This window comes from Petaurus breviceps, unplaced genomic scaffold, assembly GCF_028583685.1.
Source record: "Petaurus breviceps papuanus isolate PSGF00001 unplaced genomic scaffold, PetGlider_PUasm1.0 64, whole genome shotgun sequence".
NCBI lineage: Eukaryota > Metazoa > Chordata > Mammalia > Diprotodontia > Petauridae > Petaurus > Petaurus breviceps.
The window spans coordinates 5,332,333-5,358,096 of record NW_027186428.1 but is presented as its reverse complement, the minus strand read 5'-3'; the positions used below and the strand labels follow the sequence as shown (position 1 = coordinate 5,358,096).

Here is a 25,764-nt window from a genome sequence, read left to right as displayed (position 1 = left end):
GGAAGTTCATGGGACTAGCATCCTCTGCTTTAACACCCTGAGTGATGCAGGGCATCCTTTTTCATTTTTTGAAAGCCCTAATTATAAAGTAATAAAACCTACTCCCATAACACTTTAACAATCAAAGAATTTTATAGATTTGAAACTCAGGTACTGCCAGGTTGTATGACCTGCTTCAGTTCACACTGGTTAATAAATAGCTGAGTTGAGATTTGAACCTGGGTCCTCTCTGTTTCCTGCACCACCCTTTCTACTTTACTATGCTGACTTTCTCCCGTTTTTCTTCTGAGTGAGGCCAAACAGCCTTAAGATAGCTTCCATATTTAGACACTTGAAGACCGTTGTGGTATCCTCATTAAGCCTTGACCCTTCTTGGTCTCAGTTGTCCTTCTTTTTTAGGGGCCGGGGAGCTTGATTTCTGGTCTCCAGGTCCTTGTTTATGCTGGTCCCTTTGTTTGGGATTCCCTATTCTCACTTTCTACTTGTTGAGATTGTACCCATCCTCTCCAGTTGGAGGCTGGGTAACCCCTTGTTGATGCTGCAGAGAAAATGCCTCCTTCTGAGGCCGCCTTCCAGACTGGAGATTCTGTAACCCTTTGGATGACACTGGCCTGGCCTCCTTACCTGGTTGTTTTCATGCATTGGCATAACTGAATATTGTGTGTTCTCATGCTGTCCCAAGTTGATGCCGTGTCTCGGGCCTGGATCTTTGCTGGGCCTGCTCCTGAAAGCTCCAGGTTGTGAGATCTTACAACATGGAAAAGGAGAAAAGGAAGAGGATGTATTTTTAATTCCCCTTCACATTGGTGTTTCTCTACTTCGTATACCTCTCCTTAGACCCAAACCCGAGGAACAGTCCTTGGTGGTAGGATGTCATGAGTTCCACAGGCACCCCAGGGGTGGGATGAAACTGATGCCACAATAGGAGAGTGACCCGGACACATGAGGAAACTTACTGAGTGTAGAAGCTGTATTAGACACCCCACTCCCCCACTCTATCTTCTGGTTTTCTGAAAAGCAGGTGTGGTTTCCATCTGCCCAAGATAGAGTGGGAGGATAAGAAGTTCCCATTCTCCTTCAGTGACTCCTGAGTATTTTCACTGGCTTTCCCTATGTCTGGAATGCTTTCATTTCTTATATCTACTTTCTGTCTTCCTTCCAGTCTCAGCTAAAGAGTCCCACTTTCTACAAGAATCCTTTCCTCACCCTCCTTAATGCAGGTGCCTTCCCTTTGAGATTATCACAACATATCCTGTACCTACCTTCTCTACATGTAATTGTCTGCATGTTGTCTCCCCCTTTTGACCGTGAGCTCCTTGAGAACGGGGTTATGTTCCTCCTCTCTTTCTAACCCCAGCACTTAGCACAGTGGCTGGCATATAGTAGGTGCTTAATAAATGCTAGTCTACTGACTGACTACTCAGTGGAAAAATTTCCACTACAGTCTTCATAGCAGGAGGCTATCCAGGCTCTTCTCAGGCACCTAAAGTGAAAAATGGAGCATTCAATTGTCCAATGGCTTTGATCGTTAGGAATAAGAATCCATCATGTTTGTGCAAAGAAGGCTGTGCAAATATCATTATCCTTATTTGAGATGAGGGATGGGGAAACTGAGGCCAAGAAAGGTGAAGGGACTAGTCCTAGTTTTTGTTGTTCAGTCATTTTCAGTCGTGTCTGAAAATTTAAGATTTCTACTAATTACTTGGATAGAGAGATGATAGCTATAATAAATAGTAGCCAACATCCATGCAGCATATGCCAGACACTGAGAAACAATTTAAAATTATTATCTCATTTGATCCACCAATCACCCAGGGAGGTAGGTGCTATTATTATCTTCACTTTACAGATGAGGAAACTGAAGCAAACAGAGATTAAGTGACTTGCATAGGGTCATACAGCTAATAAATGTTTGAGGCTGAATTTGAACTCAGGCCTTCTTGACTCTAGGCCCACTGCTCTATCCGCTGTGTCACCTAGATGACCTCAATTGTCATATTTTCAGATGAAATAAAACTGGGAGGGATAGCTAACACACTGACTTACAGAGTTGGGATTCAAAAAAGGTTCAGTGGGCTAAGATATAGGGTTAAATCTAATTAATGCGATTTGTCTTAGTCTTACGTTAAAAAAAATCATCTTCACAAGTATAAGGCCCAGCTAGATAGCTTCTGGTCTGAAAAATGATCTGGGGATCTTAGTGAAATGTAAATTCAATATAAGTCAATAATATATTAGCCAAAAAAATCTACTAAGATCTGTATTGAGGGATACAGCATACAGAATGAGAGAGTTGATGGCCTCCCTATACTCTGCTCTGACTAGATCTCCTTCTAGAGTAGTGTTCAATTTGGGGGCATTAATTTAAAGAGGATAATGATAAGGCAGAGAATGTCTGGGATGATGGTGGGTCTCAAGTTCATGACATATCCAGACTGGTTTAATGTGGTTTAATTTAGCACAGGGAAGACTTAAATGGGTAAATTTAAATTTTAGGAGACAAAAGACTTCTAGCCAATTGTTACAGTCCAAAAATAGGAGAGATGCTTTGGAAGTTGCTTTTATCACCCCAAAAATTCCCATCTTAATCCTAAGGCCCCTTCCTTCAGTGTCTGAGTCTCTGTTTCTTCATCTGTGAAATGGGGCTAAAAATCCATCTTAGGTGCCTTTCATGGGAAGTCTTCAAACAAAGGCTGGATGACTATTTGTGGGGTGAATGGTGGAGGGCAAGTTTGTTCAGGTTTGGCTTGAGACCAGAAGGCCCAGGGTCACTCTGAACTCTAAGATCCTGACTCGACCAAGACTACCCAGATAAGCAATGAAAACAGAATCAAGAACTCTCCTTAGACTTGACTATGCCTGTATAAAAATGTTATTGGGGTGGAGGAAGTAGAAAACCCAAAGGACCTAGATGTACTCTCCTAGTGACTGATGACCTGTTATTGGCTTGTGAAGAGAAAGAGGCAGCTTGTATAAGAATAATATTTTTAAAAGTATATAACATTTTATTCCCCCCAATTGTATGCTAAAACAATTTAAAAACTTTTTTAATCTTAAAAATCTCATTTCTACTAAGATTCAAGGTTTATTTGCAAAGGGTGTATCTCCCCAACATTAGGATTAGTAGGTCCACTTCACAGATGAAGAAACAGAGGCTGAGGAAAAAGACCTTAGGATCAGAATGAGAGCTTTTGGGGGTGATTTAAAAAAAAAACAGAGATTCAGTGGCTTGTCCAAGGACACCAAGTAGGAAGCATCATAGCTGAGGTTCAATTCCAGCTGTCCTAATAAAAAGTCCAGCATGATAACCTTCTGCCTAAGAGAAGGTGATGGGAAGGCAGGAATAATATGCCAGTGGAAGCAGGTAGTGGTACAGGAGTCAGTAAAAGTAATAGTGGGGGGTGAGGGAAGGCAAGAAACATTTATAGAGCGCCCACTATGGGCCGGGCATTGTCCTAGGCTCTTTACAAATATTGTCTTTTGATCCTCATGGTAACTCTGGGCAGTAGGTGCTCTTGTTATACCCATTTTATAGTTGAGGAAACTGAGGCAAACAGAGGTGAAGTGACTTGGCCAGGGTTACACAGCTAGTAAGTCTGTGGTTGGATCTGAACTCAGATCCGGCTGACTCTAGGCCCAGTGCTCTGTCCAGTGAGCCACCTTGCTGCCCAAAGTAATACACCTATAGAACTTTACGGGTCAAATGAATAACCTCTATGAAACAGCCAGAAGGCACTGTGCAAGGCCCTAGGGGAGAGCCAAGGGTAGATATACCTTGGCTTTTACCCTTTGGAGTTTACTCTCTAGTAGTTAACAGATCTGCAGATGCCTTTCCTCTCAATCATGCTAGGGATTATTATTTCCCTTTATTAAAAGGAAAGTGAGGGGCAGCTAAGTGGTGCGTGAATAGAGCACCAGCCCCGGAGTCAGGAGGACCTGAATTCAAATCTGATCTCAGACACTTGACACACTTACTAGCTGTGTGACCTAGGGCAAGTCACTTAACCTCAATTGCCTTCCCTTCTCCCCTCCAAAAACAAAAAAGGAAACTGAGATGTCGAGAGGGAAGTGCCACATTGCTAGTAAATGGGATAAAGGCAGGATCTGAAGATGGATGTCAACTTCCAGACGTATGTTCTCATGATACAGCAGAGAGACCTGACTCTGGAGCCAAGGACCTGGCTTAGAATCCTATCTCAGTCATTTACTCTCTGTGGGACCTCAGGCAATTCACTGAACCTTGCTGGGCCTCAGTTTCCTCAATTTAAAAGGGTCTTAAGCCCCCTTCATGCTTCTGCTTTATGACCTTTGAAATGCGAGCTGCTGGGAGCTCTGGACAACACCACAGCGCTGTGTTGCAGCAAGAGCATTGCCTGTGCAGTAGGACGCACTGGGCTTGACAGGGACTCTGCTACTGACTGTGGGGCCTCTAGCAAGGCACAGCTCCTCTGAGCCTCAGTCTTCTCATCTGTGAGATGAGGTAGTTAGACTACATCGTCCCTTCCAGCTCTAAGACCCACGACTTCTATTATTACCCTCACCAGTGGCCTGCTCTAGAAGGGAACCGCCGCCTCTGAGAAGGGAGATGTTGAAAGTGGGGGGCAGCTCTGTCCCCGGTAGAGAGAGCTAGACAGTGGTGTGTGGGGCCATAAAACAATTTTACGCCTGGGAGATAACAGGGTGGGTGAATGTTCACGTTGCCGCAGGAATAAATATTGCAGATGAGCAAAGTATTCGGTTAATGATGCCTCTGTGCAGATCTGTCCTGGCTGGTTCAATTATCCCGAAACCAAGCAATTTTCTCATATCACTGAATCTGGTTTTATTGCAAATAGGGTTATAGCTGGAGCCAGCCATCAGGACTGATGGCGAATGTGGTTTATCTCAGCTCTCCACACTTCAGACAGGCTTGCCCACCACGTGTGCCTGAGCTCCCCCTCCTGCAGGCGGATTAATAACATGAGATCTGGGTCTTTCTTGGACAATCCAAATCAAGTCAGTGGGGGCCTGTGTAACTGGAGGTGGCGGTGGTGAACCTGAGAACGGCAGGTGGCTGATGCATAAGTGATGAAGAAGCCGCCACCTTCATTGTGCTGACGGTGAAAAAACAGGACTCCAAAGTCAAACTTTGTTGCCTTTGAGTTTTGCCTGAGCTTGGTGCTCACAGTGGTCAGGGAGGTAACTGAACACAGGCATACAAATTTATAGAACAGCACAGGCACAATCTCATAGCCATATGTGCTCTTAGTACAATCTCACAGACACACAGAGGCACACACTCACACTTTCTCATCATCACACAGATGCTTACACTTGCAGAGAGACATACTCACATACACTCAGATTTTGTAAATTTTTTTTTTTACTTTTTTGGAGGGGGGAAGGTAGGGCAATTGGGGTTAAGTGACTTGCCCAAGATCATATGGCTAGTTTTTGTGTTAAGTTTCTGAGGCCGGATTTGAACTCTGGTCCTCCTGACTCCAGGGCTGGTGCTCTATTCACTGAGCCACCTAGCTGTCCCACATTTTGTAAATTTTAACAGAAATATGAGTTCATGGGACATTTTGTTTAATGTGGTCACTTTATAGAAAGGTGCATCTGATGGTCAATAGGTAGAACGTAAGCTCCTTGAGGGAAGAGGTGGTTTTATTTTTGTCTCTGTATGCCCATGACTTAGCATAGTGTCAGGTATAGAATAAGCATTTTAAATAAATTCTTGTTCAATTAAATTTAGAGCTGGAAGGAAGAAAGTTTGGTAAATCACTCCAATATCTCTTCCCTGAAAATCCCAAATGGGGTCACAAAGACAAGACTGAAATGACTGAACAACAAAAGGGACCCCAAAGATCTAGTCCAATGATGGGTCAAATGACTTATCCACTGTCACAGAACCCTTAAGTGGCAGATCTGAATTTTGAGCCCAAGACCTCTGATTCTAAACCCAGAACTTTTTCTACCTTACCATGCTGCCCCTAAAGGGTTAAAAGGGCATTGCTCACAACATTCCCATCAAGCAGAAACAGGAAGAATGATTATCCTTGTTTTTACATACAAGGAAACTCAGATCAAGAGAAGAGAGGACACTCTCTAGACACTAGACACTCTCTAGAAGGTCAAACCAGCCAGTAAGAGTCAGGGTAGTAATTTGAATGGAGGTTTCCTGAGTCTGGCCAAAAGGCTCTTTCTACTATGACATGCCATCTACCTGGTGGAAGGGTTTCTTTTCATTTCTTTTTTAAAATATTGAACCAAAATCTATCTCCCTAGAATTTAGAATAATCGGCTTAGAGTTGGAAGGGTCCTTAGAGATCATCTAATACACAGGCTTCCTAAGTGGGCAATGCAACACCTTGGGGGGCACTGGGATGATCCAAGGAGGCTATAGTAGCCTTGGGTATAATTGGGGGGCATTGAGTAAAAATAAGGGGGCAGTGAAAACATAAGGAAAGAGAAGATAAGAAAATCTTGAAAACTTTTCATATGTGTCTCTGTTGTGTAACAGAGTTAAAAGTTCTAGTGATTATATTGCTTTCCAAATAAACACACAAAATGCAAATTATAACTAAAAAGCAGTTAAGTCCACTGACAGGTCTTAATAAGCAAGTGTTAGTGGCAAGCTTGTTGTGCATTGTGAGGAAGTCCTGCATGTCTCAGCAGGAATATGTATGTGTAATGACTTAATGACTTGTTTACATTATACTATATGGTTACATGATGAAACACTGCATCATCAAAATTTCACTGCAGAAAAAAATACAAATTTACTATAAATTATTATATTTAAGATGTGTCATTTAAAATATTTTATATTTTTTGAAATTGTGCAAATTTCAAAGAAATCCATTAAAAGATTAAAGAAAGTAACTTTCTGGGGGGGGTGCTGAAAATTTTTTTTGGAAAAGGGGGTAGTGGACCAAATAAATTTGGGAACCTGTTAGTCCAAAGGCCTTCATTTTATAGAGATGAAATTGAAGCGTGGCAAGCTTAAGTGATTGGTTCCAGATCACACAGATTCATAAGGAGCAGAGGTAATATTGGAACTCAGGTCCTGACCCATTCTGTTCTCCCTCCCACTTAATAAAAAATCTGGTGGACTGAATGACTCTCCAGTGTTTCATGTTGCCTTCTTCCCATTGTTCTCTTTTTGTTCTGTCCCATGGATCCAAATAAAGCAAATCTATTCTGCCTTCCGCATAACTTCAAATACCTGAAGTGAGCTCTCCTAGAGAGCTTGGGGTAACAGTGTCAAACTCATAGAAATAGGGGTCATTAATCTGTACATAAGGATCCTGATGGATCACACATTGACTTAGTTTCCCCATGTAATGCTATGTTTTATTAAATTTTTATTTATCTGGTTAAATGTTTTCCAATTACATTTTAATCTGGTTCAAGCCACACAGGAGTGTTGTTAAGTTGCATTGTGGGCATGTTTGACACCTCTGGCAGAAGGGAACTCAGAAGTCGCCTAGTTTAAGCCCTTTACTTGACAGAAGAGAAAACGGGGGCTCAGGTAGCTTAAGTGGCTTGTCCATGGGCACATGCATAGGTTATAAATGGTATAGGTGGGAGTCAAACACAGCTCTCGACTTCAAGTTTAGCACTCTTTCTACTGTGCCACGGAGGCAGCTGGGCAGAGCACAGTAATTAAAGCACTGGAGCTGGAATCATGAAGACCTGAATTCAAATCCAGCTTCAGACACTTATTAGCTGTGTGACCCTGGGCAAGTCATTTAATCTGTCTGCTTCAGTTTCTTCATCAGTAAAATGGGGATAATGATAGCATTGAAATGTTAAGACAAACAAAACAAGTTTGTGAACCCCAGGTTAAGAAGCCTTGAACTGGAGCTCCTCGAGCAGGGGAATGACATGGTCAAACCTGGGCTTTATGAACATCAAATTGGCAGCTGTGTGAAGGGTGGATTGGAAAAGGGAGATTGGAGGCATGGCGACCAATCAGGAGACTATTTCAAAAGTCTGGTTGAGAGGTGACAACAATTTGAATTAAGGAGCTGGCTGTGTGAATCAAGAGAAGAGTAGAGATTGGGGGCAGGACCCGATAACTGACTGGATGATGATGAGGTATGGTGAGGTGAAGAGGGGAAGAGGACTGAGGGCCCTAACGTCAGCGACTAGAAGGAAGGTGGATCCCTCCACAGAGAGAGAGGAGTTAAGAAGTGGCGAGGCTTTAGTGGGGAAGACAGTGAGATCTGTTTTAGACTGTGTTGGAGTATTGGGATGCCTGTGATGCATCCATTCTGAAACACCCACTAGTAGTTGGTGTAACAAGACTGGAGCCCAGGGGAGAGACTAGGTCAGGATATCTAAACCTAGGAGTCATCTGTGCAGATCTCACAGAATTAGTGTTCTAGAGCTGAAAAGGACCTCAGTGTCCATTTGCTCCAGCTCCCTTCGTTTTACAGATGAAGAAACTGAGGCCCAAGGCCGTTAGATAATGTGCTCATGATCACACAGTAGGCAATGATGATTATACTCATGGGAGATGATGAAATTACCAAGAGGGTATAGCAAGAGAAAGAGGGGTCCTGGGAGACAAGAACCTTCAGTATACCCACAGATGAGAAGGACATAGCAGAGGGGACTGGAAAGGAGCAGTGAGGCATTAAGAAAACTAGGAGAATACAGGAGGGAGTGTCTGGAAGGATAATATGGCCATTAATGTCAAAAGCCATAGAGAGATAAAGAAGGATGACTGAAAAGAGGCCTTCGGATTTGTCAATTAAGAGGTACATGTAGAGAGAGTGGTGTCAGTTGAGTGATGAGATAGCATAGACTGGAGGGGCTTGAGAAGTGAGAGCAGAGGAAGCGAAGGCCATGAGTGTAGACTTTTTTTCTTTCTAGAGTTAATTTGTGACAGGGATCCTAGAACCAGGACTTTGTGCTGGAATCTTGTCCCAAAAGGCACCCATCAAACCCATAAAAATGAGTTGGGAGGGTCTTAGCTGCATTTCAAACAGGGTGGGAGGCAGGACTTCAGAGCAGGAAGAAAATCCCAGCCACAACTACATATGAATCCATGTCTGAGCAGGAACCTCTCTTAAGAGATCCCTAACATGTTGTCAAGTGATAGGGAGCTTTTTTTGTTCAGTTATTTTTCATTCATATCCCCATTTGGCATTTTCTTGGCAGATACTGGAGTGGCTTGCCATTTTCCTCTCTGGTTCATTTTACAGATGAGGAACTGAGGCAAACAGGGTTAAGTGATTTGCCCAAGGTCACACAGCTAACAAGTGTCTGAGGCTGGATTTGAACTCTGGAAGATGTGAAAAAGGAACTTTGCCCCTTGATAATTTCCTGTATTGGTCTGGATCCTTCATCAGCCTCATCACACCCTGTCCTGTATCATGCTTATTTGTTTATGTGTTGTATTTCCCCTGGTAGACTGTAAGCTCCCTGCAGGCGGGGACTGTGTCATGTTTTACTATTGTCAGTGCCAGTGTTTGGTTTGCACTTTGAGGGATCCATGAGGTTTCTTCTGTGTAAGTAGTACAGGACATATGAAAACCTCTCTGTGATTTCCATGCAATTCTTGTTCCTATCTTTCAGTAACACCTTTATGGGGGACCTACCCATTCACTGCAGACCTTCTTCTGAAACTTTAAAAATTTCTTGGAAAATAACACAACACTCAGCCCATCCATCTGTCCTTATCTCCCTTGGTGACCAGCTCACCTCCTCTTCTAGTCATATGTCATGTCTGACATAACATAGGTGTTTAATATTTATCAAATGGAAATTTCTGTTAAGAAAGAGTCTTGGACTTGGCATCAGGAGAACTGGGTTGAAATTCAAGCCCTGTCAATGACTGTGTGACTTTAAGTGAGTGCTTTCTCCTTTATGGATCTTGGCTTCTCCATCTGTAAAGCAGGGGTGGGTGGATTATATAACCTCTAAGGTCTGTTCCAACTCCAATACTGTGTGATATATGGTCATAAAAGTCCCAGGGTAGATACAGTCCTACATCATTCCATAGAGGCTGAGCTCTAGAAGGGTAGAAGCTGTGGCTCAACTAAATTTTGTTTTTTCCCCTGAGGCCCAGTATACTGCTTTGTATATAACAGGAATGTTGTAAGTGCTTAAGGAATGGAATGAGCTGAATTCCTGAAGGAGAAGGAACTTTAGAGGTCATCGGGTTCAGCCTTCTTCCTAGTGCCTGCATCTTTTTACAGCAGGGGTTCCCAGACAAGAGGGCCATGAACTTGGATGGGAAAAGTTATGTTTTCATTGTCATTGACTGCTCATTGAATTTAGCATTTCCTTCAATTATTTCATGATGCTGAGGAGGGCTCCACAGGCTTCACCACATTGCCTATGGGACCCATGAAACAAAAACAGTGAAGAACTTCTCTCTGTAGTCTCCCCTGGAAGGGGCTGGTCCAGCCTCTGCTTGGATACCTTCTGTGGCACTCACTGTATCCCAAGGCAATCTACTCCAAGTTCTTCATTAGACTGAGTGGAAATCTGCCTCCTTCTCCCCCTTGGTCATATTTCTGTCTTCTGGGGACACACAGAACAAATCTCATCTGTTAGGGCTGAGAATCTGGGGAAATGAGCCAGTTCGGCCCATAGGCGGAGCAGGAGCCTAACTATGGTGGGGGGGTGTAAGTGAAGCTAGGAGGACCCCATCCTGGCATGCAGCCCCTGGAACAGGTACTTGATATGTGAATGGGTGGTAAGGGAGGGCTAGCCCCTTTGGTGTGAGGGCTTGCCAAGCCCCTTTCAGGGCTGCTTATCCACCTTCGCACAACTCTCACCTGGGGCTCCAAGAAGCTGTAGCATGCACAGCAGCCACACCTGGGGTAAACCTTCTCGGCAGATGGACTGAACCAGGTTAAGGGTAACAACAGGCCTCAAATCCTTCAGTGAGTTAGGGGAATGTCTATTCCAAGCATGTGAAGACCCCCAGTGGATTGGGTGGTCTTCAGAGAACAATGTTCTAATGGTCACAAAGGTGGCTGAAGCAGGGGCTGTGGAGTACTCAGAGCTTGGTTGCACATCAAAGATCCCAAGGTCATCCACTACACATCCTGGGCCACTGCCAGTGGTCTTGACTTTTGTCCTGCCACTAGCCTTTGATGACTCCTAAGTCATCAGTGAAGAGTCATCATCAGAAGAGAAAGTGAGGCTGATGCTGTTACGCAATTCATTGCCATAAATTCAATCCATGCCCAAGTCAAGACATCACCTGCGATGTTGCTGGTCCTCTTGAAAATGAAAGAGGAACAACCTATGCCCCAAAGTATTCCCCACCACCACTCCAGACTTTCACAGTGCCTATCAATTATACAATGAATTAGCATCAAGGCCAAAATCTGAAATCACGCTTTCTGACTCCCAGCTCAATCCTCTTACCTACTACACTACAGCTGCTCCCTTACAGAATTCCTATGGTCCCTCTCAGCACTGATGTCTTGTAAATCTGTGAGTCTATGGCATTTAGATAAACAGTTAAATGACAAGGCAGAATATACTAAGTGTTAGGAGAGGGAGGTATGAAGATTTTAGAGGAGGGATGAACCACTTCTGGAATATATATCTGTATTTAAGGCCCAAACACAGATTAACAATGATATATACAATACTATTCAATAAGTAGCTAGGTGGCCCAGTGGATAAAGCACTGAGCCTAACATCAGGAACACTCATCTTTCTGAGCTCAAATCTGGCTTCAGACACTTACTAACTGTGTGACCCTGGGTAAGTCACTTAAACAACCCTGTTTACCTCAGTTTCCTCATCTGTAAAATGAGTTAGAGAAGGAAATGGAAAACTACTCTAATATCTTTGCCAAGAAAACTGCAAATGGGATCAAAAAGAGTCAGAACAGCTGAAAAACAATTCAACAACACTCCGTAAGCACGTAAGAAAGAGGCACAATTTTATATGAGGTCCAGTGGAAGTAGGTCATTTTGAAAAGAGGCTTCCCAGAAGGAAGAGGTGACATGCTTGTGACTTTAAAAGGATGGGTAAAAATTCACCAGGATAAGATGGGGATGGCATTTCAGGTATGAGAAAGACATGAAGAAGAGAGTAGGGCACATTTGAGACAGGGAAAAATAAACTTCAGCTGGACTATAGCGTTTGTGAAAGTAAGTAATGTGAGATAAAGTTAGAAAAGATCACAGGATAATAAATAGAACTAGAGCTAGGAGAGCCTTTGAAGTAAGCAAAGTGGCTTAGTGGATAGAGTGCTGGGCTTGGAATCAGGAAAATCTGAGTTCAAATCCAGCCTTGGACAATTATTAGCCGTGTGATCCTGGGCAAGTCACTTAACTTCTATTAGCCTCAGTCTTTTCAACTGTAAAATGGGGATAGTAAAAGCATGTACCTCGAAGGATTGTTGTGAGGATCAAATGAAATATCTGTAAAACATTTAGCACAGTGCCTGGTACATAGCAGTAGGTATACAAATGCTGCTATTCTTAGTACTAGTACTACCACCCCTCGTTTTAAAGGTGAGGAAATTGAAGCCCAGAGAAATCAGATAACTTGCTCAAAGTCCCACAGACCTTCTGGTAGAGCTGGGAATGCAACTCAGGTTCTGTGACCAGGTACACTGTGGTACCAGATGGCTGAATGCGTGATTAGGAGTCTGAAGTTTACCTAGAAGGAAATAGGGAGTCACTGAATATTTTTTAGCAGAAAAGTGATGTAACTAAACTCATGAGTAAGAAAGATTTATGAGTTCCTCATTTGGTAGCGAGCTCCCTATCAACGGGACTGTCCAAGGAGAGGCTAGCTGATGAGCCCTTGCCAGAGATGCAACAGGTAGGGCAGAAGGGATTCTTGGCATTAGCTGAGAAGCATGCTTTAGAGGGGCAGGGATAGGGATATTATTTGCCATGTATTTAGGCTCAGAATGATGTAGAGTGGAGGCTGAAACCTCCCCCCTTTTTGGAATGAGGAAAGGCAATGTCCAGGAGGTTTGGACCTAGAATTTTGTACAATAATCCAGATTTGGAAACCAGGGCCACATGGGTGGAAAGTGGTATCTAAATCAGAAAGGTCAGTATCAGGTTCAAAAGCAGAGATGGAAGGGATTGAATGAAGAGACAGGAGATTGCAAGATATGGAGCTAGAATGGACCCTACAGATCCCTTAGCTAAACGCTTTTATTTTGTATATGGGGAACATGGTGCCAGAGAAAGGGAAATGACTTGCTGAAGATGACAGAGTTTCAGAGCTAGGATTTGAACCCAAGCCTTCTGACTCTAAGGCCAGCATGCTCTCTAACACACCACACCACCTCCAGTGCCAGATCATAGGGTTCAATCCTCAGATTAAACAGGGGTTGGAGTTTCACAAAGAGTTTCTTAAATGAACATTCAGTTGTCAAAGGGCACCACCATGTTTTAACGTTTGTGTGGCAAATCTGCCTTCCAATTCCCTCCAGTCTGATGTAGCTGGACATCTCCTGTCATCTACAACCCCCACAATTACTCACCATGGATAAAATCATCCCTCTTTAATTAGCAGTGAACAGAAGGTTGGGCTACATCAGTGGTGTCAAACTCATATAGCATTGGGAGGACTAAACTATACATAGATTCCTGTGGGTCACATATTAACTTAGTTTTCAAATATAATGCTATCTATGTTTTATTATATTTTATTCATTTTGTTAAATACTTCTCAATTCCATTTTAATCTGGTTCAGGAACATTAGGGAATATTGCTAGTCAGATGTTCCACAGCCTGCATGTTTGACACCTCTGGGCTACATGACCTCTAAAGTCTTTCTGATTCATTTCAAATGACCAGATGTATGAAGCACCTACTATGTGCTATGTGCTTGGTGGTGGGGCTATAGAGATGGAAAATAATACTGTTATCTGACCTCAAGAAGTTAATTAAAAGATAAAGACATGCAAACAAATCACAAATGAGACAAAGGAAATTTGGATACATCAAACTCATCTTGGGGATGGGGGTCATAGTGATGGGGTGGTGTGGATTGAGGCATTCAGACAAAATGCCCTCAAATTTCCAGGGTTCAGTCTCTCAGTAAATCAACTAGCATTTATTAACTGCCTACTGTATACCAGAAATGGTGCTAAGTGTGCATGCACACATACACACATATCCCCGCTCTCAAGGAGTTCACAGTTTCCATTTCTTTAAATCCAAGTTTCTCCCTTCCAAGGTCAGCTAATTTCCTCTCCCCTCCACCTTCTTCAGGGATGGAGACACACTCTTTCAGACACCCCTACACAGATCTCAGACCTGTTGGAGAAGAACCTGATGCTGTTAACAACTCAGGGTCATTAGGTCAGAGAGAGAGAAGGAACCTTTTCATTCTACAGAGGAGAAAACTAAGACACAGTGAGATGAAGGGACAAGGGGACAAGCCTGGTTTTCCATGGGTAGTAAGGGGAAGAGACAGGATTCAAACCAGGGCACACGATTACAGTAGCATAGATTGACTGCTGGAGGGGACCTCAGGAGTCATCTTGTCCAACTCTCTCATTTTACAGATGAGAAAACTGAGGTCTAGGGAAGTTAGTTAACTTGCTTAGTGACCTTTGTAATAAACCAGTCATATGATATCACAATTAGATACATGGTCTAAACTCTTCATTTTCCAAAGGAAAAACTTTGAGGCTTCAGGGATGTGTGCAAAGACTTGTCCAAGTTTACATAGGAACAAAGAAGTAGAACTGGAATTTGGACCCAGGCCTTTTGGTGTATGATATGGTATCCTATACTATTTTATTCTCTCCCTCTCTCTCTCTCTCTCCCTCCCTCCCTCTTCCTCTCTCTCTCTCTCTCTTTCCCTTCTTCCCCTTATATATCCTATAAAACAAGAACTCCTTGCCAGATTCTTCCCCCTTCATGACACTGTGCCATGTTTCTGACCTACCTGTGACTTCGGATGAGATGTCCCAGGAACATCTCCTTGCTGGGCTGGAGGACCTGCCAGCTTCTCCCAGTGAGAGCACCGTCAGCAAAGCAGTTGCCTGTTGAGCCTGGCCAAGCCCTCTCCTGGACTGCTGCTGTTGTGGCTGTGGCAATCAGACCAGGTCATCAGAACCAGATCCCCCAAGGGTGCGTGGGGAACTGGATCTCAAGAGGGAGCATCTGGCTACACTGGCCAAGTTCAAAACCAACTCTAAAGTTTCCATCCAAGAGGTGAAAAGGAAACGGCGACTGCTGGAGAGAAGAGAGAAGGAGTCACTAGACACACAGGGCTGCGCACTCGCTGCAGCATCCCCTGGGGAATCCTGCCAGCATAAGGGGCAGCTTGGCAGCCCGCACCCCCTGGAAGGAGGCCAGAAATCCTATTAGGAGCTCAGCAAGGGTTGTTTATACAGTGACTCCAGGAACAAGATACAAACTTTATTCTAAATTCTACACTACAGGGATATGTTTTATTGCTGGATCAAGTATACAAGCATATAAAGTAATAAAGTGGACAATGGTCCACTTTGTGTATTCTCCTCTGTATACATACATTGTTTCTCTGGGTAGAATGTTAGTTCTTTGAGAGCAAAGACTTCCGTTTTATCTCTAGCACCGAGCACAGTGACTGACATAGCAGGCACTTTATAAATACTTGCTAATTTATTAATTTGTCCCAGCCCACAACATGGCAGCATTGCATTTATGTTAGTATTATTGTGAGTAAACATAATGCTGCACCTAAGAGTTAGCTGTAGACCTGAGTTCAGATTCTGTTTCAGACAATTACAGCTGGGTAACCCTGGGTACATTCAACCTCCATCAGCCTCAGTTTCCTCATCTGTAAAATCAATGGGGATAGTGCCTATGCTTCAATGAGTTGTTGTGAGAACGAAACAAAATAACACATATAAAGGGCTTTGTAAACTTTAAAAGTGCCATATGAAGCTAGTTGTTATTATGAAAATAATATTATGAAAAATGTATTCTGGAAAAAAAGAGTGACAATAATATTAACTCTCATTTCCGTGGTGCTTTTAGATTTACACAAAGCACTTTTCTCATAAAATCCAGGGAAGTAGGTGGTCTCGGGACTCTTATCCCCATTTTAGAAGTTTACGAAGCTAGGAAGTCTCAGAGATGAGATCTGATTGAGGGAGGGATGAATGGGCTACATGTTGTTGTTCAGCTGTTTCAGTCACATCTGACCCTTTGTGACCCATTTCGGGTTTTCTTGACCAAGATACTGCAGTAGTTAAAGAAGAACAATTGGACTTTGCTTGACCTCAGAGGGCTGTGATGATGGCGGTGGCAGAGAGACATGTACAAGCAGATTTTGGTTTGACAAAGGGAAAACCTTCTAGCAAATGGATTTGCCCCCAAGTGGAATAGATGTAGAAGGAGGGAATGTCTATATCCCAGGACCTCTTTAGGTTGAGAGGCTCCTGTTCAGGTAAGGGTTGGACTAGGTTCAATGCCTTCTTGAGTTCCCTTTCAGTTCTTAAAATGTCTGATCCTATGTCTCTTAGGCCACTGCCCTTACCACTAAACCACTGTCTCTTCTTTTAAAAAGGTAAAAAGTCATATGAGGACTCAATTTGCTTCTATTCTGTTAGAAAAATAAAGCAACATAATGAATTGTGTACTATAAATTGTCTTTGGGGGAAGAGAGCAAAGCTAGTTTAGACACTGCTTCCCCAAGATGGATGCTGATGATGCAGGGAGCTTGACTAGGGTCACTCGATGGCAGTAAGCAATGAGTCGTGACTACTTTCTCCAATCTGGACACCAGTTTTCTCCTCAGTAAAATGAGGGGACTGGGCAAGCTAGATGGGCTCTTAGGGTCTTGTCAGTTATGACAATGAGAAGCACTGTGGTATTGTGGATAACATACTAATTCTGGAGGCAGGAGACTTGTCAGTGGTGGGCTGATAAATATTTAACAACTGGGTCTCTGGAAATCAATGTCCATGAGACACTTTTAAGCTTAATCTGTATCATTATTATATTCAATGTTACTTTCTTAAGCCTACATGATCAACTAAACAATAATTCAAGCCCTGATTTGTAGTGTTTGCTGATTTCTAATGATTACACTAATATTTAATGATAGGATCAAGAGCTGGTTCCACCACAACTTTACCTGTGTTCAAAAGTCTCTGCTCCCAGATACTTACTAACTGTGTAACTTGTTATCAGGTCAGTAAACCTGTTTCTTTATCTGGAAAATGGAAATAATATACCTATTTCACACATCACTGATAGTTTCAAATGAGATGACATATATTAAGTGCTTTGCAGATTTTAATGTTGCTATATATAGTTATCATTACTTTGTGCTAAGGTCTTTTGGGGGGGCAGTGATAGGCGTGAAGTCAGGAAGTCATCTTCCTGAGTTCAAATCTGGCCTCAGACATTTACTAGCTGTGTGACCCTGGGAAATCATTTAACCCTGTTTGCCTCAGTTTCCTCACCTGTAAAATGAGTTAGAGAAAGAAATGGCAAACTACTCCAGCATCTTTGTCAACAAAATCCCAAATGGTGTCAAAGAGAGTTGGACACAACTTAAAAATGACTGAGAGGTCAAAGGTCTCTTTGTTCTATGTTCTAAGGGGCCCTTCTAACTCTGACATTCTATAGTCTTATTACTCCCCTGAGATGTGATGGAGTCAGGAAATAAGAATAGCATGAGAAATGTCTCGGACTTGCTGAGCCTCAAGCAGACTTTAATATAGAGTGAGGTGTTAATCAAGATTTTTAACCAAAATGTATACATATATGCTTGTATATGTGTATATATAAATACATATATGTCAGACATTTCATGAGACATGCAATTAGTGAATGCAAAGAAAATAATAATAATTCCTTAAGTGTATATGGGGAGTTACGGCTTCCCAAACATCATACCATCTATTACATCCATGGACCCTGCCAGCAGTACTGAGAGGGAAGCAGGGCATGCATTACCATTCCATGTTTAGAGGGAGAAACTGAGGCCAGACAAGGAGATGCTCCCAGGGTGACATGGCTAGCAGGTGGGTTAGAGGGCACTAGAATCCAGATCTACCAAATACAGTACTGGCCAAAACAAATTGTATTCCTCATAAATTAGATAACTGAAACAAGCATAGGTCTTTTGAGGGGGAGTATTGGGTAATCTGGATGTTTTCACCAATAATAATTCAGAGTTATAATTATGCTTTTTAGCTGAAATTTCGGTAGCACTTTACAAATATTAGCTTAGTTTGCCTTGACGATGACCCCTGGGTGGTAGGTAAGGTAAATATTATTTTCTCCATTTTAGTTTATTTTTGCTTTTTGGAGGGGAGAAGTTAGGGCAATTGGGGTTACGTGACTTGCCCAAGGTCACATGGCTAGTTTTTGTGTTGTGTCTGAGGCTGGATTTGAACTCAGGTCCTCCTGAGTCCAGGGCCGGTGCTCTATTCACTGCACCACCTAGCCACCCCTATTTTCTCCATTTTACAGATGAGGAAACTGAGTTTTAGAGAAATGATTGTGATTTGACAATGGTTGCATAGCAAATAAGTATCAGGAACCCTGGTCTTCTGATTCTAAGTCCTATTCTCTTTCCACTATATTAGCTGCCTCTGTCAGAGTGTGTCTGCATTTGCTTTTAAGGATAAAGATCTATAAAATGAGGGGAATGGACTAGATAACTTGTAAGACCCTTTCCAGGTCTAAATCTATTAACATAAGATCATTGCTGTGATTAATCAGCTAATTCATGTTAAAAGTCACTGCTGACTTCCACATAAACAGCAGGGTGAGGAAAAAAACTTTACTACTGAATATTTCAGAATTTCCTCAACCTCTCAGTTCCTTTTTTTTCTTCCGGAAGCTGCTTTTGTCCCATCTCCTGCCTACATCTCCTTTCATCCTTTCTCTTTGCCTTTCATCTTTTGCCATTCTCTCTTCTCCCTATCCCTAATCCAAAAATGTGATTAATTTCAACAAAGGCTCCATGCTTCAAGTTGATTATGGCTTCCATGGGGTAGCACAGTGGATAAAGCTAAGTGCCTGGAGTCAGGAAGAATTGAGTTCGAATCTGACCTCAGACACTTACTAGCTGTGTGACTGTGGGCAAGTTACTTCAACCAGCTTGGCTCACTTTCTTCAGCTGGAGAAGGAAAATTGAAAAGCACTCTAGTATCTTTGCCAAGAAAACCCCAAATGGGGTCATGGAGAGTCACACATGACTGAACAACAATAAAATGTGTTAAATTATTGACTAAAGTGTTAAGTCTTAACCTCTGTTCTTAACCTAAAATCAGGCGAATTTAACCTCAGTTAAATTCTCAGTTATTTTTTTTTAACTCTAAAAAAAGTAGTCTTATTCCCTCATTTTTATAGGTGGGGAAAATTGAGGGTCACAGCAATTAAATGTCTTACCTGTGGTCACATAGGCATCAGAAGTGGAGTTTGAACCAAGGCCCCCTAAACACTACATCAAGTGTGCCCCAAGTTATATTATCCTACCCCACTGAGGTTCATCTAAAATAGAAACCTTTGCTCCCTCAGGGGAGGTGGGTCTTTCAAGAGAAGTTTGCTCCAGAATATCGATTAGCTAGAAAACACAGGTCTAGTTTCTATTTCACTAAATGAGTCATTAAGTTTCAGCCTAGTTTTCTGGACCATCCAATAGCCCCAGGGGTCTGCTTTGGCGGCAGTAGCCTTCTGGAAAATGAAATGGATGTCTAAAAATACAGACTTTAATTATCAGCTGATTTTGAATACAGAAAACTTCTTGATGACTTTAATCTTTGTCTCCCCTCAGGGAGTCTAGAGTAAGAGTAATTATCTTATTAGGTGTAGGAACTGGAAACTCCAGTGAACAGGAGAGAGAAGCCAGAAGGAAACTCAAGTGTCAGTTTCTGCCTTTGACTGCTGTCTGTTATCAACAGAAAGATGATTCATAGGGACCATTCAAAAGCAGTTAAGCTTTACAGTCACAGGGAGAAAGATTCCCCACACCTTCATGGCAAACTGGAAACAGATCCTAAACCTTGTCTAAACTAGAATTCTAGTCTCTTAGAATGGAAGGAAGGAGGAAATGGGGCACTTGGGTCTTCGTCCCAGCTCCCACCCTAATTTATGGCATGACATTAAACAAATCACTTCACCCCCTCTGAGATCCTTTCCAGCTTAGACAAATAGACAAGGCAGGATAGGGATGAGGATGTCCTTAAAAGGACAAGGAAGAAGAGATGGAAGCAGAGCAGTTTGAGGTTAAATGCCTAATCTAAATCACACAAAGGAAGGATAACAGGAGAGTGGGAATTTAGGCTTTCCCAGAATTGCAGTTAGAAGTATCCAAGGAGGGGTGGCTAGGTGTCGGAAGTGAAGAGCACCTGCCCTGGAGTCAGGAGGACCTGAGTTCAAATGTGACCTCAGACACTTTACACAATTACTAGCTGTGTGACTTTGGGCAAGTCACTTAACCCCAACTGCCCTGCAAAAAGCAAAAAAAAAAAAGTATCCAAGGACATCTGGCCCAACTTCTAATGGACCATGAAGCCTGTCTATACCATTCTTGACAAAGATTTATATTTATGTTTCACTTAAAGACCTCAAGGGGCAGAGGGATTGGTATTCCTCTCTCTCTCTCTTCTCTGTCTCCCTCCCTCTCCCCGACTTGTCCCTTCTTGGCCCACACTGAAAAAAAGAGAAATCCCAGGACTAGGCTTCTCATACTTGTACAGAGGATTATGCCTTGTCTTTGGACTTTCATTTTGTCTTTTATAAAACAAAAGGGATGGACCAGATGATCCCCAGGAGTTCTTCCAGGCTTGCTACTTGTGGTCAACTTTCCAAGGGCATTCTCTTTTGAGCCTTATTATGCCCATTTTACAAATGAAGAAATGAAGACCGACTCCCTCCCCCAAACTGCCCAGGATCACACTGCAAGGCCAAGCTGAGGTTAGAATTCGGTTTTCATGATTCCCTGGCCGAGTAATCTTTCCACAACCTTTACTCGGCTAATTTAACCTGAGGATGAGAGGTGTCTCAGTTTTTCCATCTATAAAATAAGAGGGTTGGACCGGATCCCGCAGGTCCCTCCCAGTTCTAAATCCTGAGATCGCTAAAATCGCGTCTAGCTCTAAGCCCTGCAAAATGGATGTTTTGGAAACTGTGCCCTGTTTTTCTGAAATCCAAAGGAAGCCTAGACTGAGCCCGCCCTGTTCTCTTGGAGCTCTTACCTGAGTCTCTCCAGCTGCAGCTGCAGCACGAAGGAAGGGAAAGTCAGCGTGGGGGATGGGGACGGCGACAAGGAGGAAGGGGGATGGCTGCTTAGCCCCCAGTTTTCCGGGGGCGGGGCACAGCGGCTTAGGAGGGAGCGGTGGAGCTCGGGGTACAGCGGGCCCCCTCTTTGCCGCTGGGGTCCGGAGATCCTCCCTGAGTCCGGCTCTCCCACGCCAAGGCCTGTCTCTTCCCTGGCGGATCCTGTAGCTTATTTTTGTGGGGGAGGATGGAAGGGGGGGGGGGGTTCAACTCTCCCCAGCAGGGGACCAGTCCTCCACTTTTCTCCTTCCCCTCTAGCGCCCCCTCCTCTCCATCTCCGCCAGGTTCGGGGGAAACAGCCGGGAGGTGGAGGAGCCTCCGAGCTCAGCCCTGTTTGGTAGCATACGGCAAACACAACTCATGCCTCCTCCCGGCTCCCCCCGGTGCTGCCCTCTCCCCACTCCCTCCTCCCCTCTCCCCACTCCATCCCAAATCTCTCCTGAGAAGGTTCTAGGGATTGGAATTTCAGAGCTGGGAGAGGAAGGGGAAGGGGGAGGAGGGCGGGGGAGATGAGTATTTGGGAATTAGGGAGGGAAGGAGGAAGGCTGGGGAATATGAGGCCAGGAGGGGGAGAGGGAGGGGCAGCGGGTAGGGACTGGAGAGAAGAGGGATGAAGATAGAAGAGGGAGAAAGGGCCCATTTCATCCTCCCAACCCCATAGGGTATCTGTATACAAACAGCCGCAGACTCTGTGCTGAATCCCCCCACAAGAAGAACAGGGCAGGCTGGATTCTGAGTGGGGAAGTCTCCCTAGTTCACCAGAGGTCTTGGTGTTTCTTAGAAGCCTTCAGGGACCATCTTCTAGGGAACCAATGGCCCAGCCAACTTCAGACTCTTTCCTTGGTTCCCTCAGGGTTAACGGATGGGGGTAAAACTATTAACCAGAAATTAGCTCCTCAGATCCAGAAACCTGGAATGTCAAAGCCAGAAGGGTTCTACAGACTACCTAATCCAACCCCCTAAATATACCAAAGAGGGACCGGAGGACCAGGAAGGGGAAAGGTCTCACCTTTGTGTGATCCCATGGGTCTATCAGTGGCAGAGCTGGGACAAGCATAACAGAACCTGGAAGTCCAGAATGTGCTTGGGGTAGAATCCCCTTGAGGATCAGTCATTATCCAGGCTCCAATGGCAGCTTGAACACCTCTAATGTGGGAAAATTGTCCACTTCTGGGACAGCCTGTTTGGTTTTAGGCAACTCACTTTAAGAAAATTTCTGTTGTATCCAGCATAAATCTTCTCTGAAACTTCCATCCCTAGATCTTATTTTTGCCCTATGGAGGCAAACAGAGCAAATCTAATCCACATGAAAACCCCCGAAACAGTTGACAGATATCATTTTACCCTGATCAAATTTAGCCCAGAAATCTAGTGCCAAGAACCCAGTCATTCTTTCTCTCGGTTCTGAACTCTCTCCACTGCTCCAGCTATCTCAACTTGTCCCATTCTGGTTTGGTTTTTTTTTAATATCTTTAGCTTTAGCTTCTCCCTCTCCCCTAGGCCCTTCTCCTCCCTCTCTCCCCTTCCCCCATCCCCAGGGCTGGACATATAGTAGATGCTGTTTGAAAACCTAGTGACTGACTTACTTTTCCTCTTCAGAGAAATATTAAAGAAAGGAAACTACTGGGGTCACTGATAAGAAATACATGTTGTAGGGACGGCTAGGTGGTGCAGTGAGTAAGAGCGACGACCCTGGAGTGGGGAGGACCCGAGTTAGGTTCAGGCCTCAGACACCTAACACCCACACAAAAAAACTAGCCGGGTAACCTTGGGCAAGTTACTTAACCCCAATTGCCTTCCAAAAGGCAAAAAAAAAAAAAAAGAAATACATGTTGCCAGGAGTGACAAAATGGTATAGTGGGAGGAGGCCTAGACTTGCAGGAGACCTGGGTATTTTTTTTAAGTTTTTTTTTTTAATTTGTTTTTTTTTTGTAGGACAATTGGGGTTAAGTGACTTGACCAAGGTCACAGGGCTAGCAAGTATTGTCTGAGGTTGGATTTGAACTCAGGTCCTCCTGACTCCAGGGCAGGTACTCTATTCACTGTGCCACCTAGCCACCGCTGAAAACCTGGGTTTTAATCTTTTTACCGGCAATGTTAATTTGAGCAAGTCACTTTTCTCTGGGACTCAATTTCTTCATCTGTAAAATGGGGTAGTAATGCATTATACTATGCATTCTTCTCTGGGTAGTTGTGAGGGAAGCTAAATGGGAAATATCACTACTCTAGCCTCAAGAGTTCCCTTAGCACTTTGTCTGAGGGTGTCACGAGACACTGTGGAAGAAGTCTAGTCTGGTTTTAAGAGGTCAGACCTAGACTGGACACTGACAATGAGCTGCTCTTACCAGTCTTCCATTCTCTAATCCACCACATTCTTCAAGTCTTTCACAAGGAAGCAACAACTTTATCACAGAATGTCAGAGCTGACAGGGGCCTTTGATCTCATCCCTTCCAATTCCCTACTTTTACAGAATGGGTCACTGAGATCTAGGAATGGGAAAGTGACTAGATGGGCAGAAGCCATGGAAGGCTGTTGAACTTTCTAACAATGAAAGTTATCTTAAAGTGGAATAGTCTTCTTTGGGTGGTAACAAGTTCCCCGTTGTGGGAAGGAGTGACTACTTGTCAAGGGTGTGAAAGAGGATCCTTGCTCACATATGGGTGGGTTGGACTCTGAGGTTCTTTGCAACTTGAAAATTCTATGACTTGCTCAAGGAAACCTAGAAAGTGACTGAGTTTTCTGACTGAATTCTTCCCAGTCTTTTACGGGTTCTTCTCACTCTACACTAGTTAAGCCCTAGACTTGCAGTCAGGAGTGCTAGGCTTTTGTCCTTGTGTTGCCACCAACTCAATTTGTGAACATGGGCAAGCCCCTCCCATTCTTTGAACCTTGCTTTTCTCATCTATAAAATGAGGGAGTTTGTCTCAAAGGCTCTTCTCAGCTCTAATGTATTAGCAAAGTATTTCCACTTTTCTTCAAAGTGTATTAGTGCAATTAGTAGGAGGGCCTGGTGGGGTAGGGTGACCCAAATGAAAGCTGGCAAGATACATTTGAACAGTGAGTAACCTTATCAGTGAATGTCTACAGAGCACACAGTAACCCAATAAGGAGACCTAGAAAAGTCAAACCCAAATGAGAAGCATCTAATAAGGCCTAACTAATGGCTTTCTGACAAGATTCCCCTGGTGGCTAATCTCATTCTCAGTGTTGTAACAGTTAGTCACAAGACCCTGCATGAGCAGTCATGGAATCATAGCAGCTTCATGTTGGAAAGGATCTCAGAAACCAACTAGTCAAACCCATCCCTAAACAGGAATCCCTTCTCTAGTATCTCCAGTAAGCAATCATCCAGGATCAAACTGAAGGCTGAATTTCTCCAAAGCTTAAGAATGACCCAGGAGGGAAAAGTGTGGACTTCTGTCTGGGTGAATTCATTCAAAGGTCCCTGACTGGTGTTTTGTGAAGCTGTTCTGTGAGAAATACCAGAAGCCAGAGATGCTAGTATGAAGGGTGGAGGGAGGGGTGGGGAGATGTCATGTCAAACCAATGGTGTTGTTTGAAAGATTATCTTTACTGACAAGGCTTTAATTTGTGGGATCATGGGATTTAGATTTGGGAGTCAACAAGGAGGCCTTAGAAGAGAACATAGCATGGCAGAGCTAGAAGGATTCTTAGAGTATAATATTATAAAGAATCCTAGGACTGGACTGAACCTTAGAACTGAAAAATCCAGAGCTGGAAAAATACTTATAAAAATAGAATATTAGAGCTGGAAAGATCCTTAGCAAACATCTAGTCTAGGAGTTCTTTCTCTCTCATTTTGAGGCAATTGGGGGTTAAGTAACTTGCCCAGAGTCACACAGCTAGTAAATGTCTGAGGTCATATTTGAACTCAGGTCCTCCTAACTCCAGGGCTGGTGCTGTATTCACTGTGCTACCTAGCTACTCCCTAGTTTAGGAGCTCTTAACCTGGGGTCCATGAACTTAAAAAAATTTCTCTGGTAACTGTAATTTAATGTAATTGACTTCCTATGTAATCATTTGCATTTTATTTTATGCATTTTAAAGCATTACTCTAAGAAGGGTTCATAGGCTTCATCTGACTACCATTAGGGTTCATGATACACAAAAAGGTTAAGAACTCCTGTTCCAGTCCAATGCCCTCATTTTACAAATAAAGTTTGTTTTCAGCTACTGCAACCTTTAAGAGCCTAGGGTCCCTGAGACATTATAGTGAGACAACAGAGGATGATTTTACTCCCTCCTTTACTCCCCTCTTCCCCTCAGTATTTCAGTCTGTATAAAATGACTAGATGAGAGGGTCTCTAAATTTCTCTGGTGTTTTGTTCTTGTAATCTGAACTTCTAATCTTAGAACATTTTGTGTGTTAGTATATGGAATGAAACATGAATCCTAATTAGTGGAGAGAGTGCTGAAACAATGTTGCCTGCATGTATAAAGGTTAGAATTGGTTTCAGAGTTTCTTGGGAGGGGAAGAAGGGTTCCAGAGACCTTTCAGAAGAGGCCCACAGAGAGAGGTG

The 25,764-nt window shown here is 43.3% G+C and overlaps 1 protein-coding gene across 3 annotated transcripts in view; it reads right to left on the bottom strand.

The window, feature by feature from the left end:
• CUNH14orf180 (chromosome unknown C14orf180 homolog) overlaps positions 1 to 21,274 on the bottom strand; it is a 45,020-nt gene extending 23,746 nt beyond the window's left edge. Inside the window, exons 1-3 of one of the 3 annotated variants that reach the window (XM_069103817.1) lie at positions 21,141 to 21,274; positions 14,882 to 15,171; positions 625 to 747 (exon numbers count right to left, since the gene is read on the bottom strand). In XM_069103817.1, the coding sequence (XP_068959918.1) occupies positions 625 to 648 (24 nt within the window). In that variant the 5' untranslated portion in view covers positions 649 to 747; positions 14,882 to 15,171; positions 21,141 to 21,274. The remainder of the gene's footprint in view (positions 1 to 624; positions 748 to 14,881; positions 15,172 to 21,140) is intronic. The other 2 variants (XM_069103818.1, XM_069103819.1) reach the window with 2 other exon arrangements.
• Positions 21,275 to 25,764: the final 4,490 nt, after the last annotated feature.